This window comes from Fonsecaea multimorphosa (genome assembly GCF_000836435.1).
Source record: "Fonsecaea multimorphosa CBS 102226 unplaced genomic scaffold supercont1.6, whole genome shotgun sequence".
Lineage (NCBI taxonomy): Eukaryota > Fungi > Ascomycota > Eurotiomycetes > Chaetothyriales > Herpotrichiellaceae > Fonsecaea > Fonsecaea multimorphosa.
This window is the reverse complement of record NW_015971640.1, coordinates 1,209,444-1,222,036: the sequence shown is the minus strand read 5'-3', so window position 1 is coordinate 1,222,036 and position 12,593 is coordinate 1,209,444. Positions and strand designations below refer to the sequence as shown.

At 50.8% G+C, this 12,593-nt stretch overlaps 6 protein-coding genes across 6 annotated transcripts; 2 read left to right on the top strand and 4 right to left on the bottom strand.

Moving 5' to 3' along the window:
• Positions 1-116: 116 nt before the first annotated feature.
• Positions 117-2,423, bottom strand: Z520_04185 (uncharacterized protein; the record flags this gene model as incomplete). Its single annotated transcript, XM_016774695.1, has 2 exons — positions 117-1,940; positions 2,001-2,423. The coding sequence occupies 2 exons, from the start codon at positions 2,421-2,423 to the stop codon at positions 117-119; spliced, it is 2,247 nt and encodes a 748-aa protein (XP_016634622.1).
• Positions 2,424-3,152: 729 nt separating this feature from the next.
• Positions 3,153-4,133, bottom strand: Z520_04184 (uncharacterized protein; the record flags this gene model as incomplete). The annotated part of the gene is made up of 1 exon (XM_016774694.1): positions 3,153-4,133. One exon carries the CDS (start codon positions 4,131-4,133, stop codon positions 3,153-3,155), a length of 981 nt encoding a protein of 326 aa, XP_016634621.1.
• A 640-nt stretch (positions 4,134-4,773) lies between these two features.
• Positions 4,774-5,739, bottom strand: Z520_04183 (uncharacterized protein; the record flags this gene model as incomplete). Its single annotated transcript, XM_016774693.1, has 3 exons — positions 4,774-5,135; positions 5,186-5,241; positions 5,303-5,739. The coding sequence occupies 3 exons, from the start codon at positions 5,737-5,739 to the stop codon at positions 4,774-4,776; spliced, it is 855 nt and encodes a 284-aa protein (XP_016634620.1).
• An 820-nt stretch (positions 5,740-6,559) lies between these two features.
• On the top strand, positions 6,560-7,903 carry Z520_04182 (uncharacterized protein; the record flags this gene model as incomplete). The annotated part of the gene is made up of 2 exons (XM_016774692.1): positions 6,560-6,872; positions 6,939-7,903. The coding sequence occupies 2 exons, from the start codon at positions 6,560-6,562 to the stop codon at positions 7,901-7,903; spliced, it is 1,278 nt and encodes a 425-aa protein (XP_016634619.1).
• A 215-nt stretch (positions 7,904-8,118) lies between these two features.
• Positions 8,119-8,646, bottom strand: Z520_04181 (uncharacterized protein; the record flags this gene model as incomplete). Its single annotated transcript, XM_016774691.1, has 1 exon — positions 8,119-8,646. One exon carries the CDS (start codon positions 8,644-8,646, stop codon positions 8,119-8,121), a length of 528 nt encoding a protein of 175 aa, XP_016634618.1.
• Positions 8,647-9,450: 804 nt separating this feature from the next.
• Positions 9,451-11,937, top strand: Z520_04180 (uncharacterized protein; the record flags this gene model as incomplete). The annotated part of the gene is made up of 4 exons (XM_016774690.1): positions 9,451-9,515; positions 9,566-9,640; positions 9,696-11,697; positions 11,749-11,937. The coding sequence occupies 4 exons, from the start codon at positions 9,451-9,453 to the stop codon at positions 11,935-11,937; spliced, it is 2,331 nt and encodes a 776-aa protein (XP_016634617.1).
• Between the last annotated feature and the right edge of the window lie 656 nt (positions 11,938-12,593).

Genomic DNA, 12,593 nt, shown 5'->3' with positions numbered 1-12,593 from the left:
GTGGGATATTGCTGGTGCCCTGCACTAAATGCCCTCAGTCGTCGCTCAGAGCACGGCCATGGATTCACGAGTCTCCGATCTGACCTGCATAGTCCGCGGTGCTTTGTGACCCTGTTTCAGGTCCTCTTTCCATTACCAGCCTTCCCTTCCTTTTCAGCCTGCTTTGCGAGCCTCTCCCGCGTTTTTCTGTATGGGCCTCTGGGTCCTCTCGGAGCGCCACCTTTCTTTCTCTTGGCGCTCTTTTTCTCCATTGTCTCTTCCCCAGCAGTCGTCAAGGACTCGTGTTCACTCGTTATGTTGCCACTGTTCCCCGCTGCCTGCAGAGATTCCTCTCCGTTAGCCCGAAAGGTAGGATTCGAAAGCGAGCTCAGGTCAAGAGCAAGCTCTGATTGCAAAGCAAGGCTCTTCCCTTGGTCTGGCATCTTGCTCCTCATTCGGTCCATCATTGGTCCTCGGAGTCGTGCCTGGAGCTCTTCCAGGTCCTCATTTTCGGAAATCGGAGAATATGATGGCGAGGGCGGTGATCTTGATCTCATACTCTCCAAGGGAAGGGTACTTTCAATGGCTGCTATCAACTGGGCAGTGGAAAGCTTATGAGATCTTTTTGCTTCGGTGTGAAGCTGGCCGATATCACTATTGCTCTCGTGCGAAATAGATTGAGAAGGATTCACAGGTGCCGCATCGATTAGCATTCGCTGAACCTTGCTGATATCTGGACCAATATCTGACTGGGAAGGCTTTCGCTTTGTCTTCTCCGGCGCCACAGGCTGGGATTCGACCAGAGGACGTGTTGCGGGCCTGGCGGAAGTAATGCTGAGCGTGCCGTCATTTGGCGGTCGTTCGACATCCTTCACCAGTGGACCCGTGCTCAAACCAGATGAACTAACAGCAAATGCTGGAGGGATGAGTGATGAAGGCTGAGAAGGGTTCGCAAGCCCGTCGAGAGACACTGCTGTGGTATTTCCAGAGTTTGGAGGGGTTAACGGGCTTGGGTTCTTTCTCAAAATCCTGGCCAATCCGTCCTTGTTGTGTATCTTGAGAATTAAGCGCTGAGGATTTGGCGCAATCCCAATCGGCGAAGGCTTTTCTGAAGACTTTGTGGTGATCTCTTGAGAGGTATCACCCCCTGCTGAATCCCGACTGCACTCTTCGGCCTTAAGAAGTCGCTTGGACAATGGAACTCCAGATGGATCGAAGAATTCACCCACTTTTGTGACGGTAGCTAGGGGATGAGGCTTGATTTTCACCATCAGATTCGGATCCAAGTCAATTAAAGGACGCTGTGATGTCGGGCGATGCTTAATCGAATAGACCAAACTATTCGGATTCATGTCCCCTGTGCTTCGCTTTTCCATTGCCTTCTTCTTGATCAGATCTTGTCTAGGCCGGAGGCGTCTTTCACTGCGCTGTGCTGCACGCGTCTGGTCCGCTTCTGAGAACGAAGAATATCCTGAATCGGCATGCAGTTGGTTGTTCGACGGGAGCGACATATCCGTCGTGCCCGGAACATGTCTGTAAAGTCCACCAAACTGCGCGTCTGAAGGATCTGGCAGCCACGTTCCAAGTAAGTCCGTCGCAATGCCACGACTTGACAAAAAGTCTTTTGCCAGGCGGACCTCAGCCTCGAATGCTAACTCATAGTTGCTCGCAAAAATCATGTAGCCAACATATTCATTGAATACATCGGCGTCGATAGAGGAGGGCGATTCAAGAGTTGCAGGGCCTTCGACGCCAGCTTTGGAACAGTAATCCCAGATCTCCTCAACCGAAGCTGGATGCAGAACGCGCATGCCCACGGCTTTCTGAATTTGGCTCGCTTCATGCTCGGTCAATCCCAGAAGCTTGGGCACCAATTTTGGGGAATAGTTTGCCAATAGAACTCTGTAGATGTGAAACTGCAAAGACAATGGAAGTAGATCCCATGTCACATTGCAATCGTTCTGTGGGATACCAGTCAATATAATGTTTAGAGGTTTAGAGGTTGAAGCAGATCAACGAACCTCTGAGCTGGTGCTTGCGACCTCTGCAGCCCTTGGCCCATTGATAATGAGTCCCACGGGCATTCTGGCATTTCTCTGCATTGCAATTGGTGAAACTGTTCGCCGCTCTGTTTGCGGGAGGTCTTCTTGGACTGCACTGCTGCCGTCCAAGCTGATACGGAGACCCCCATTTGAAAGTGAATCCACTGTGTGAGGAACATTCACCAGCTCTTCAAATCCGCTCGGATTTCTCGCAACAGGCGCATCGACAGATGTCAGCGGAAGCGAAGGAAAGGCTGCTGGAGGATTGTTTGGATTGAAAGGGACAATCTGAGCTTGGAGTAACTTGGGATAGGCTGGCTTTGTTCCATTGCCATTTTGAGGTGCGATGTGCACTTCATCTTCGAAGCGAGTGGGTATCGTGACACACTTTCTCAGTTGCATGGCTGCATATCAATAAATCCCCTAAGGTATGAAAGAGAAATCGATAGGGGGTATGGACACGTGATTTCAGCACAATAAAGGAGGGTGGGTGTTGACAATTGAGTGAAGGTGGCTACCCAAGACAAGGAGGATGGAAGACAAAAGGAGTGCGTGCGGTTAAATGATAGATTTCAACTGTTGTGCCAGACCCCACGGAGTATGTGAAGAGCTGGTTGGTGATGCGATTGCCAGTGAAGTGCTTGCCTGTGAAGGAGGCGCCTTCAATCAGTTCCTTCTCACTCGAGGCATCAAGATGGGAGAGCGCGACCTACTAGGCCCGCAACAAGAAGTAAGTTACAACGCTGAATCGCCTGTTGGGAGTAGTGACCTTCTCGCTGCTAACTTCCACACCCACATAGTGATATTCCATTTCTCGAAGTGCCTGTTGAGCGAAGTTCTCGTAACGAGGTTTTGGATCTCTCTCCGACCACTCTTTATGCGGGTTATGCCTTGTTTGTGTACCGTTGGTAGCGGAAGCGAGGCGAGTTCAGTCTATGGTTGAAGTTCGCCCAGAAACGTCCATAGAGGACGAGTATTGCCAGGCAGGTATTCAAGCATGTTGAGCGCATAACTCAGCTCGGCATCATCGTTGGAGGATGCAGCATTTGCCCCGTTCGTCTCGCAAGGCTTAGATTCGCCTCGAATGTCCGATCAATAGGATCGAATGTCTCCTTGAGAAAACGTTCATGATCATTCGAAGACGTCCACAAACGGGGCCACCCCTTCCCGAGCACGAGCACCGTATATGTGCTCGGAATCGCATTCCATATTCTCGTCGGCGTCGTAGAATTCATCTAAGCTCCGCTTCCCAAGTTTTCTGGTTGGAGGCACATCATTGTCGCCGTGGCTTGATGCGCCAGCGTCTGAGTTGGAGACTTGACGTTCGGCTCGGGTGATTGCTTGCAAATCCAGGAGGACATTCTTCATTTCGTCTGATAGACCGATACAGAAGCGCTGCGACTGGATGATATGGATGGCAACAGTCGCGTCCACTCCGTAAACAATCATCAAGTATGCCGCTACCAATAACGGAGATCGCTCATTTCCAGACTCACAGAAGACGAGAACCTTGCCGCGGACATCGTCAATGTCTTGGACTGGGGTGCTGACGCATGAAGACTCGAGATGGTCATTGATCGCCCGAACAGTCGACTTGACAAGTGGAATAAACTCGCGCGGGTGGTCGAAATCCAAAGTCAAAGTCGCTCGTCCCGCGCTCGAAGGAAAACTCGCAGGATCGAGGAAAGTCGGTCTCGTTAGCAACGATCTGGTAGAGCGGACTGCGACAAGGAGAGTGATGCCTGTCTGCTTTAAAAAGACAGGATCCTTGGCAGAGCTACTGGGACCCAGCAGCAAGAACGGGAGGATATGTTGGGCACTCCTGCGCATCTCGTATTGCCAAATGAGCATCGAGTGGGTCAAGTCCAGCTTGTGACTGTTGACCAACGCAGCCAGGAAATCCGGATTGCCATAGTGTGTAGCGCTGTAAGTGAATGGAGACACACGAACTCTGAAAGAGGGCTTCCCGTTGTGGTACTCGAGGTCAGGTGGAGGCACGAAGACTTTGGGAGCTTCCAGCTGTCGTTTGTCGCTGTAGTCCTGAGCCGCGGCGTAGACACCTGGGGGTGGAGGCCAGGAAGCATCTGGTTTGTCCTCGATCTTGGAAAACATGGTCAGATTGAAGCAAGAAATACGTTGTCGAAAAGATGCTTCGGTTCCCGCTGAATAGAGACCGATATAGTACGATCAGGACTGTCTGCAATCGATGGTGCGGTTCTTTGGTGATGTTAACAGGCTGGTAAGGTGAAAGGCCTGTTAAGACTCAGCAGGTCGTTGCCCGGTATGCATGAGCAATCTCTGTCCCTGCCATTCTCAGGAGATATTCAGAATAGAGGATCATTCAACGTGGAGGACACTAAGGCTGGAATTTTGATGACAATGATTCGAGATGGAGATGCCAAATGTTATGCTACCAGTGAAGTAGAAGCGAAGCCAAGTTTATTGTATTGCATTGCCGCCTGCCGAGGATCGACGAGGCGCCCGCAATTCATGTCGCTGCCACCGCCACCACAACCACTACCCACCATTCTCCTATGCATGGCACCGAATCAGACAAACTACCGGTGGTCTTGTGAAGTACTCTTTCTCGTGTAAACGGAGTTGATTCATCTATCGAACCTTGGTATTTTCTCTCTTGGAGTGAGAGCCGTAGTGTACAGTAAGGCAGCACGACATCGCGACTTTGCTACCGAATCTATCTTCATCATCATCTCATTAACATCCATCGAACAATGAAGCTATTCCTTCCTTGTTACTGGCCTTTGTTTTTGGGCCCAGTGCTTCCAGCATCTTTTTTAGACTGCGATAGGGCCTGCTTCTCATGTTGTTGCTTTTCGCGCCTGAACTGTCTTTGGATTTGCCAATTCGCCCTTTCCACCTCTCCGCTCAGCTCTGGTACTCCTGTCACCTTGGCCACCAGGTTGTGGCTGTCTGCTGGAAGGATAATTTGTTCGGGTGGCGCACTGTCGTCTAGGACTTCGCTTCGCGTGACAAACGTGAAATCCGGTGCATCAGGTGCCACTTGCTCATACAGATCCTCAATCTCTGGAGGTGAGATTGGCCGAAAAAGTCGATTATCCAGGATGAAATCCAAGTGATCTGAACCTTTCAATGCTGGTGGCCTGTCAGCAAGATGCGGCTTGCCCAGGGACACTGCCATTTACCTTTCCAATGGGACCAACACCGGTATGCAGCATACAAAAAGGGAAAATTGGGTATTCTAGTGCACGTTAGTCATGTTGATGGGCTCCTGGATGGGGACCAGCAGGGCAAGACCATACACGGGCACCAGTGCAAATGGTATGCAGAGGGGCATGGCGACCATGCTTCCAATGAAACGGTTCCAATGCAGTTGCTTTCTTTCCCTCGCCAACCTTGCCAGAACTTTTGGCACATCGTCTTTGTGCATGACATTACCAGGAAAGATGACATCGAATTTCTTGCCTTCTGCAATCTGCTCGGCCTGCAGTTTGGGGTTGGAAGGAGGAAAGCTCTTTAGTCCCCATTCCTGGTAAGGTATGCGCTGCAGGCCTTGATTGCCATAGTATACAACTGTTTTTCTCCATCCTTTATCTGCTGCTTCCCATTTGGCCCATGTCTCCGCTGCCTTCGCCGTCACTCGATCGATGATGGTCGGCTTGGCGTTCGACTTTTGGGCGCCGCGTTGACAGAAGACGAGTGCTTGTCGCGTGGTGAGAGGCAGGAGAAAGATTCGCATAGCAGCAACCTCTGCGGACTGAAGGGTCAGGAAGTAGGGACTGCAACCGGTTTGGGTCGTTCAGGGAAGTGTCAATGAAATCATGGTCGAGACGGCACACTGCGAATAGAAAATGAGCGAGCGACACAAGTATATCTGAAGATGAGCGCCCGAAAAATCAATATTTCCCTGCCCTGACGATGCTAGACTGAATAGGTGCGCACGGCGAATCGGAGCTGCAATCTGGATTGTTGTGCAGATATGGGCATTAAAGCGACTTGTGAGGTCAAGTATGAGCCCATGATGGTTTTTTGTTCAAGTTGCTTCCAGAGCTCCTTCCTCAACGTCATGGCTGAATCTCATGCAATGATTCGCTTAAAGCTATCCGGGGCCTTAAGCTACTCTCGTGGGTGCCTGGGCGCCGTTCCCGCAGTCATCTGCAGCCGACAAAAGCCCCCATTCGCCAGGTGGGCAGGCTTGGGCTTACTCTAAGCGGCTTACTCCAAGTTCCCTCAGTGATGAATGATCAACCCACTTAACTAAAACAGCTGCTAAAGCAAGTCATCCTCCCCCGTCTGGCACATGGCGCAGCCCAGCATTATATACCCGATAATTCCCTCTCTGTTTACAAGCCTGAGAACGCTATCTATTCAATACTATTGGAGCCACACCAGAGCAGATCTTGATGGAGTATTGACACGGCCACCTTGACCTTCACAACGCGAATTCGCGTGGTCCAACACCCTCGAAATGACCTTCCGCAATCGCCGGCGTTGAATCTCTTCTCACAACGGTGTACCCGAATCTCTGGGCCCTCCTCGGTCTGTAGCCGATCAGCAACATGGCTGTTGAAGCAGGCTTTCCGTGGCAGGCGCCATCTAGAGATCCTGAAAAGACCGAAATGGTACTACCAGAGAGCACCAATGTTCCTCCACCGCATTCCATCAAGCAAGAGGCAGAACCAACCTCCCCTACAAAGACTGCAGCGCCGCATCAGCATTCCCAGCTTTGGAAGAATAGCAACTCGCAAGGGAAGCATCGGCATGGTTCAGCCAAAGGGCCTCTGCGAACGGGTATAACAACTGCATTCAACACTCCGTCAGAGTCCGCCAGAGCCAAACTAACATCTCCCCTTCCAGTACGAACCATTCCTCGTAAGTCACTGTCTCGCTCCCTCGCTCTCCCAGACTCCAGTGAACAAGGCTAATGCTTTCGTACAGCTTGGGTAAGAGATGCGGACGAAGATGATCTGAGCGATCCTCAATTCCAGAGCCCGGACACTCCACACGCAGCCCTGGTTGCGCAACATCACCACAGCCCGTCAACCGCGAGGAGGGCCCTTGTATCCAGCCGGCAGTCTCAAGAGGAGGACTATTCTACCCCATCGGGCAAAGCGAGAGCTCCGCGAACTTCGAGATGGATGTCCTTCGCCCAGCCTAGTGCCTACCCTCGTGAGAACTTCAACAGTGAAAAGGTGGACCCGGATTGGCTCAACCAGAATTTTACTGACTATTCAAAAACGTGGCTTGCAGACCACGACGATGACGATGTCGAGGATGGCAGTAGCCGTTATCGTGCGTTTCGCAGAAAGAGACAAGTGTGGTATAAACGCGCCCAGTTCTACATCCTGCGAAACCCATTTATTCCTCTTGCTTTCCGATTGACAGTGTTGTCTTTCGCCATCGTCGCTCTGGGTCTGGGCGCGTCGATTTACCATGAAACTGGCAAGATCACCGAGTGCATCAAACAAGCACCAGAGCGGCGCAGTGCCGAGTGTACGCAACGCGTCGGTCCTACGGCCACAGACTATTATCGAGATCCTTCAGGCTTGATGGCGGTGATAGTAGACGCCATTGCCATTGGCTACACCGTATACATCACCTATGACGAATACTTTTCAAAACCTCTGGGATTACGGCGTGCAAGAGCAAAAGTCCGACTGATGCTACTTGATCTGTTCTTTATTGTGTTTCAGTCGGCAAACCTGAGTCTAAGTTTTGAATCCTTGACGGTGGATGAAGGTGCTTGCAAAACTGGCGATTCCGCGAGGACGACAGGCAGATTCGAGAGCATCTGTGACAGAGCAGAGGCCTTGAGTGGTGTGTTGTTGGTGTCACTTACAGCATGGTTGATGACATTTTCCGTTAGCGTCTTGAGGCAAGTATATCCATACCGACCGCTCTAGACATATTGACTGATTATTGTGCAGACTAGTAGAAAAAATGGACACGAAGTGAAACGACTTTACGACCTGGACTCCGACCGACAATATCTTAGACTGTATTGTACAGAGTCCTCCTATGGCACGACTTATGCCAGCGGATGGCTGCTCAGCATTATTAATGGCTTCACACACATACACATTTAGCCCTCATCAATGATGCAGATTTGGCAATGCCCTCATACTTTGAGACTTGGGCCTTCGTCGCCATAGACCGGGTCGCGCTTGAACCATCCCAAGTTGTCAATCTGCTTGACCTGCTCCTCCTCCCCAGGCCTCCCGTAGCACATATCCCATGTCTTGCCCTTCTCATAAGAGCCGACCATTTGGAAGCCGCCATAATCCTCCAGCAATCGGTGACCGACTCCAGCAGGGACGACTACAACATCCCCTTGCTCCAGAACGGGCTCCACTCTGCCTTCGTTCTTCTCACCTCCAAAGCAGCACTTCGCAGACCCTGAAGCAATGCTGAGAATTTCATGGGTGTTCGAGTGGAAGTGCGTTTCGCTAAACATGGTGTATCTCCATTGTGGAGAGACGACCCCGACGGATTTAAGGTGAGCTTCGATGGTTGAGGGATTGGGATCTGTGAAGACGCCGTGGTATATCATGAGGGGTTTGCCTTGTATGGAGGTATTAGGAATGCCTTTGTAGGCGGGTATTTGATGTTTCGAAACCCGCAAGGCATTGAGCGGAATGATGGACATCTTGTCATCTGTGAAGGAAACCCGGAGCAAGCGTGTTGTTGTCGTTGCGGAGCCTTCCGGAATGGAAATGGTTGAAACTGGCAGTGCTGGGCCCTGTGTGCAAGCAAAGGAGACGATACTTCACTAGAACAGTAACAAAGAAGCACTTTGCACAAGAGGTTAGTGAACTACAAGACAGTGATGAACTATCATGTCGTCGTCGAATTGTCACTCTTCACCAAAAGCATCACCACCATCACTTGCCACAGCCTCGGACGTCTGCCCTCGCTGCTTTATCTCGCTGCTTTATCGGCGACTACATGACGTCATCTCCCTCAGTTAGTCATCCTCTATCGGAAGAAATGGATGATCCGGGCCGACCAGACAGTCTGCGGCCTTGCCGTTACTGCAGCCTCTCTCCAACCTGCCTACAGGGCTTTGGTGTCTGCAGTGATCACGAACTGACGCTTCGTCCTCTTCTTACCACCTGTCCGTGAGTTGGAATGCGCTCTAGGAGTGAGAGTGTTTCTCTCTTGAACTCACAGTGACTGCATCTCACATAATATCCTGCCATTCAGTCAGCCGATCTTCGAGTTTCCTTCATTCCCTCTTTCGCCGTCGCCCCCGAGGATCGATCTGGCAAGAAGTTGTGAGCAGAAGGCATAAAACCAAGGACACAACTCTCTGAAAGGAAGTCGGTAAGAGTGATCTCCGTTTGCGACCGTCGCCCTTGCAAGGCCGTCCTCCCTCTCGACGAGACTCTACTGTCGTCCGCTGAAGCAATATCGCTAAGATTTCAGTGAAGGGAAACATATCCTCCGAACCATGGCACCCACGGCGGGCACAGCCTCTAACCCGGCGATGCGGGCACGAGACGATCTTGACACTACGTAAGGATGTCGGAACAATAAAAGCGGAACACCCTGTTAACTGTCAGTAGGTGGACTTATCTCGAGAAGAATGTCAACAACGTAATGACCAAGTTGCAAGAGGGTCTTGACATGAAGACATACATGTTCGCCTACTCCCCTACCTTTTTTGCAGGTAACAGCTTACTGACCCGATTCCAGGGGCGTCTACACCGCAGTTCACAATTTCTGTACCTCGCAGAAGGCAGCCACGACTCAGGGCCAGGGTGGTTCCCCTGGAACCTTGAGCCCCGTTCATCGTGGCGCTCATCTTCTAGGCGAAGAACTCTACACCCTTCTTGGTAAATATCTCACGGAACATCTCCGCGATGTCCTGGCCGCATCCGAATCACATACAGACGAAGCACTCTTGGCCTTCTACATTCGAGAATGGAAGCGTTATACCGACGCCGCAAAATACAACAATCATCTCTTCAGATACCTGAATCGACACTGGGTGAAGCGAGAAATTGACGAAGGCAAGAAGAACGTCTACGATGTCTACACTCTGCACCTGGTCAAATGGAAAGATGACTTCTTCAAGGCGGTGGAGGGCAAGGTCATGGATGCGGTCCTGAGACTCGTGGAAAAGCAGCGCAATGGCGAGACTATTGATCAGATGCAGATCAAGGCCATTGTCGATTCCTTCGTCTCGCTCGGCTTGGACGAGCTAGACAGCACCAAGTCCACCCTCGACGTCTACCGCATGTACTTCGAACGTCCGTTCATTGCCGCCACCAAAGAATACTACGTCAACGAATCTCGACGCTTTGTGGCAGAGAACAGCGTCGTCGAGTACATGAAGAAGGCAGAAGCAAGACTGGAAGAAGAGAAGGAGCGTGTAGGCCTCTACTTGCATCCCGACATCATGAAGAAACTCATGGAAACGTGCAACGAAGCCCTCATCACCGCTCACTCTGTCCTGCTGCGGGATGAATTCCAGGTGCTGCTCGACAATGAGCGTACGGAGGACCTTGCTCGGATGTACAAACTCTTGTCCAGAATTAAGGATGGGCTGGACCCCTTGAGGACCCGATTTGAAAGCCATGTCCGAAAAGCTGGCATTGCAGCTGTTGAGAAAGTTGCAGCCCAAGGAGACAGCTTCGAACCGAAAGTTTATGTCGATGCGTTGCTCGAAATCCACGGCAAATACCAGCAACTTGTTAATGTCGCGTTTACTGGAGAGTCCGAATTTGTGCGGTCGCTCGACAATGCTTGCCAGGAATTTGTCAACCACAACCAAGTTTGCAAGACCAATTCTACTCGATCGCCCGAACTACTTGCCAAATACGCCGATCAACTTCTCAAGAAAGGTGCTAAGGCGGCCGACGAGTCTGAGCTTGAAGAACTTCTTGTTCAGATTATGGTTGTTTTCAAGTACATCGAGGACAAGGATGTGTTCCAGAAGTTCTACTCCCGAATGTTGGCCAAGCGCCTTGTGCACACAAGCTCTGTATCTGACGATGCGGAAACAAGCATGATCAGCAAGCTGAAGGAGGCATGTGGTTACGAGTACACCAACAAGCTACAGAGAATGTTCCAAGATGTTCAGATTTCCAAGGATCTCAATACTGCCTACAAAGACTGGCATGACAAGATCCTCGAGGACAGTGACGAGAAGAGGACTGTCGACTCCACATTCCAAATTTTGGGAACTGGTTTCTGGCCTCTGAATGCCCCCAACACCCCATTTGCCCCTCCGACGGAAATCAACAAGGCCATCGAGTCTTTTACCAGATTCTATGATCAGAAACACAACGGCCGCAAGCTAACATGGTTGTGGCAGTTGTGCAAAGGCGAAATCCGAGCCAACTACATCAAGAGTCAGAAAGTGCCATACACCTTCCAAGTTTCGACCTACCAGATGGCCATCCTGCTTCTGTTCAATGACTCTGACAAGTTGGATTATGCAGAGATCAAAGAACTTACCAAGTTGGCGGATGAACCAATTGAGTCCGCAATTGGCATCCTGTGCAAAGCTCGCGTTCTCAACTCGTCGCCGGAGGACGGCAAACCCGCACCTGGCACTAGTTACTCGCTGAACCACAACTTCAAGAACAAGAAGGTCAAGATCAACTTGAATATTACCGTCAAGTCCGAACAGAAGGTAGAATCTGAAGACACTCACAAGACCATTGAGGAGGACCGGAAACTCTTGCTCCAGGTATGTGCTTTTCACTTGTGTTTGAAGTTGACACTCTGCTAACTGTTTCAGGCTGTGATCGTGCGTATCATGAAAGGTCGCAAGAAGCTCAAGCATGTCCATCTGGTCGAGGAGGTCATCAACCAAGTCCGTAACCGATTCCCTCCCAAGATCGTCGACATCAAGAAAAACATCGATGCCCTCATGGAGAAAGACTATATTGAACGTTTGGACAATGACGAACTGGCTTACATTGCTTAATCGCTTGTTGTGCCGGACGACTTTCTCACCAGACGAGGAGCTTGGTTACCTTGACGGAATTGCGGCGTCGGGCAGAGGAGACGACCCTCTTGTTCTTTTCTCTTTTTTGCCAAAACCTCGGACAAAGAAGTCTCTGAACTCAATAAAGGGTTGACTTTTAAGGCGAATGGGACGGATGGGTTTTGACGGATGAGTCCACCCAAACAACGGAGTGGTACGGATCAGCATTGCGTGGCGGTGCAGCGGATTGCATTGGTTTGTGTCTCGTTTTATTTTACGGCCATGGAAATGGATTCGACTGAACGACTTCACGACGCGTGCATATCAGCCATGGAAAGTGTCAATAAAGTCGACAAGGAACAAATGGGTCGGGACTGTGGGTAAGGGCCCGGTGAAGGGTCTTTTGCGAGCAGTCTCTCTCGAAGGGCGGCAACGGACTTGTAACAGGAGACGCTGCTGGGTCTGGGAGTAGTGATGACAAGAACGTTTCGTGCTGACCCATGGTTTATGCTGAGAGGCCCTCAAAGAGCAGTAGTTTGATGATAATGAAAAAAGACTCTCTCTTTATCTTGGTCCGTCGCTGAAAAGTTTAATGCAGTGCTTGCTATTCATTCCGCCTTTGGGCTTCCCTACTCGCTACAGGCCCCAGGTTCTTT